Source organism: Cebus imitator, unplaced genomic scaffold (genome assembly GCF_001604975.1).
Source record: "Cebus imitator isolate Cc_AM_T3 unplaced genomic scaffold, Cebus_imitator-1.0 Scaffold244, whole genome shotgun sequence".
NCBI classification, from domain to species: Eukaryota; Metazoa; Chordata; class Mammalia; order Primates; family Cebidae; genus Cebus; species Cebus imitator.
Genome location: NW_016107559.1, coordinates 532,815 through 534,151, shown reverse-complemented (window position 1 = coordinate 534,151; position 1,337 = coordinate 532,815). Strand labels below are relative to the sequence as shown.

Sequence of the window (1,337 nt, the reverse complement as noted above, 5' to 3'; positions counted from 1 at the left end):
CCAGTATTTTGGGAGGCTGTGGCGGGCAGATCACTTAAGGTCAGGAGTTCAAGACCAGCCTGGCCAACATGGTGAAACCCCATCTCTACTAAAAATACAAAAATTAGCTGGGTGTGGTGGTGCACACCTGTAGTCCCAGCTACTTGGGAAGCTGAGGCAGGAGTATTGCTTGAACTCTGGGGGCAGAGGCTGTAGTGAGCCGAGATCATACCACTGCAATCCATCTCCAAAAAAAAAAAAAAAAAGAAAGAAACAGGGTGTTGCTCTGCCACCAAGGCTGGAGCACAGTGGTATGATCACAGCTCACTGTAACCTCAGGCTCCTAGACTTAAGTGAGCCTCTGGCCTCACCCTCCCAAGCAGCTGGGATTACAGGTGCATGCCACCAAGCCCAGATAATGAATTTTTTTTTTTTTTTTTGTAGAGACAAGGTCTCACTATGTTGTCCAGACTGATGTCAGACTCCTGGCCTCAAGCGATCCTTCTGCCTCAAGCAATCTGAGTTGTTGGAATTACAGGCATGAACCACTGTACCTGGCCGGAATATTTTTATTAACAACTGCACTGTTCATATTTATCCTCTGAAAATGAGATATTTTTCTTATTAACAACTGCACTGTTCATATTTATCCTCTCAAAATGAGATAAAAACCTTGAAAATACCAGAGTCCTTCACTAGTTTCACACTGAATATTATTAGGATGTTCAGACAAAAAAATAGGCTTATCGTGGAAAAAAATTTCTGGGAGAAATAAAAATAGCATAAACCTTATCCCTACCTGATAGCTTCTTCCACAGACTGGCCAATAATATTAGAAGAAGGACCAGGCTGAGATAGTGGAGTCAGGCTTATCACCCACTTCACTGGCTTGTAGTACTCATCACTGGAACTTAACAGATAAAATAGGGTGGTCAGGAAAATTATCTGCAAAACAAAGGACAGTATCTCCTAAAAAATCGTATTTGGAAACTATAGGAAGAGAGATATCTGCAACTGCAAATGAAACCAGAAATATGCTTCAATGGGGAAGGAAACGGGATGTATACTTATCTATGTGGACATACCAGAGAAAGTACAAAATTGAGAAGGGCCGTCCCGCTGTAGAAGAGGATGGTCAGGAGTGTAGTGACAGTGGTGAACAGCAGGCTCACATTTCGGCTCATAACAACCCACAAAGACTCCAAGATCTGATGAGGAGAGAAAGCTGGATATCAGAACCAATCCTCATGAAAAAAGTGTCTACAGCCATCTAGTATGCTTTTAATACAATGTTTTAGTACCATGAACTGAAAAGCTAAGAACTGAGGATTATTTCAAAGGAAAATTTAAAAAAAAAA

At 41.5% G+C, this 1,337-nt stretch overlaps 1 protein-coding gene across 4 annotated transcripts in view; it reads right to left on the bottom strand.

The window, feature by feature from the left end:
- The window catches only part of TMEM245 (transmembrane protein 245), a 105,083-nt gene that overhangs the window by 32,829 nt on the left and 70,917 nt on the right, over window positions 1-1,337 (bottom strand). For all 4 annotated transcript variants that reach the window (XM_017498556.1, XM_017498558.1, XM_017498557.1 and 1 more), the window contains 2 exons: window positions 1,065-1,187; window positions 779-924 (listed from right to left, as the gene is read on the bottom strand). In XM_017498556.1, the coding sequence (XP_017354045.1) occupies window positions 779-924; window positions 1,065-1,187 (269 nt within the window). The remainder of the gene's footprint in view (window positions 1-778; window positions 925-1,064; window positions 1,188-1,337) is intronic.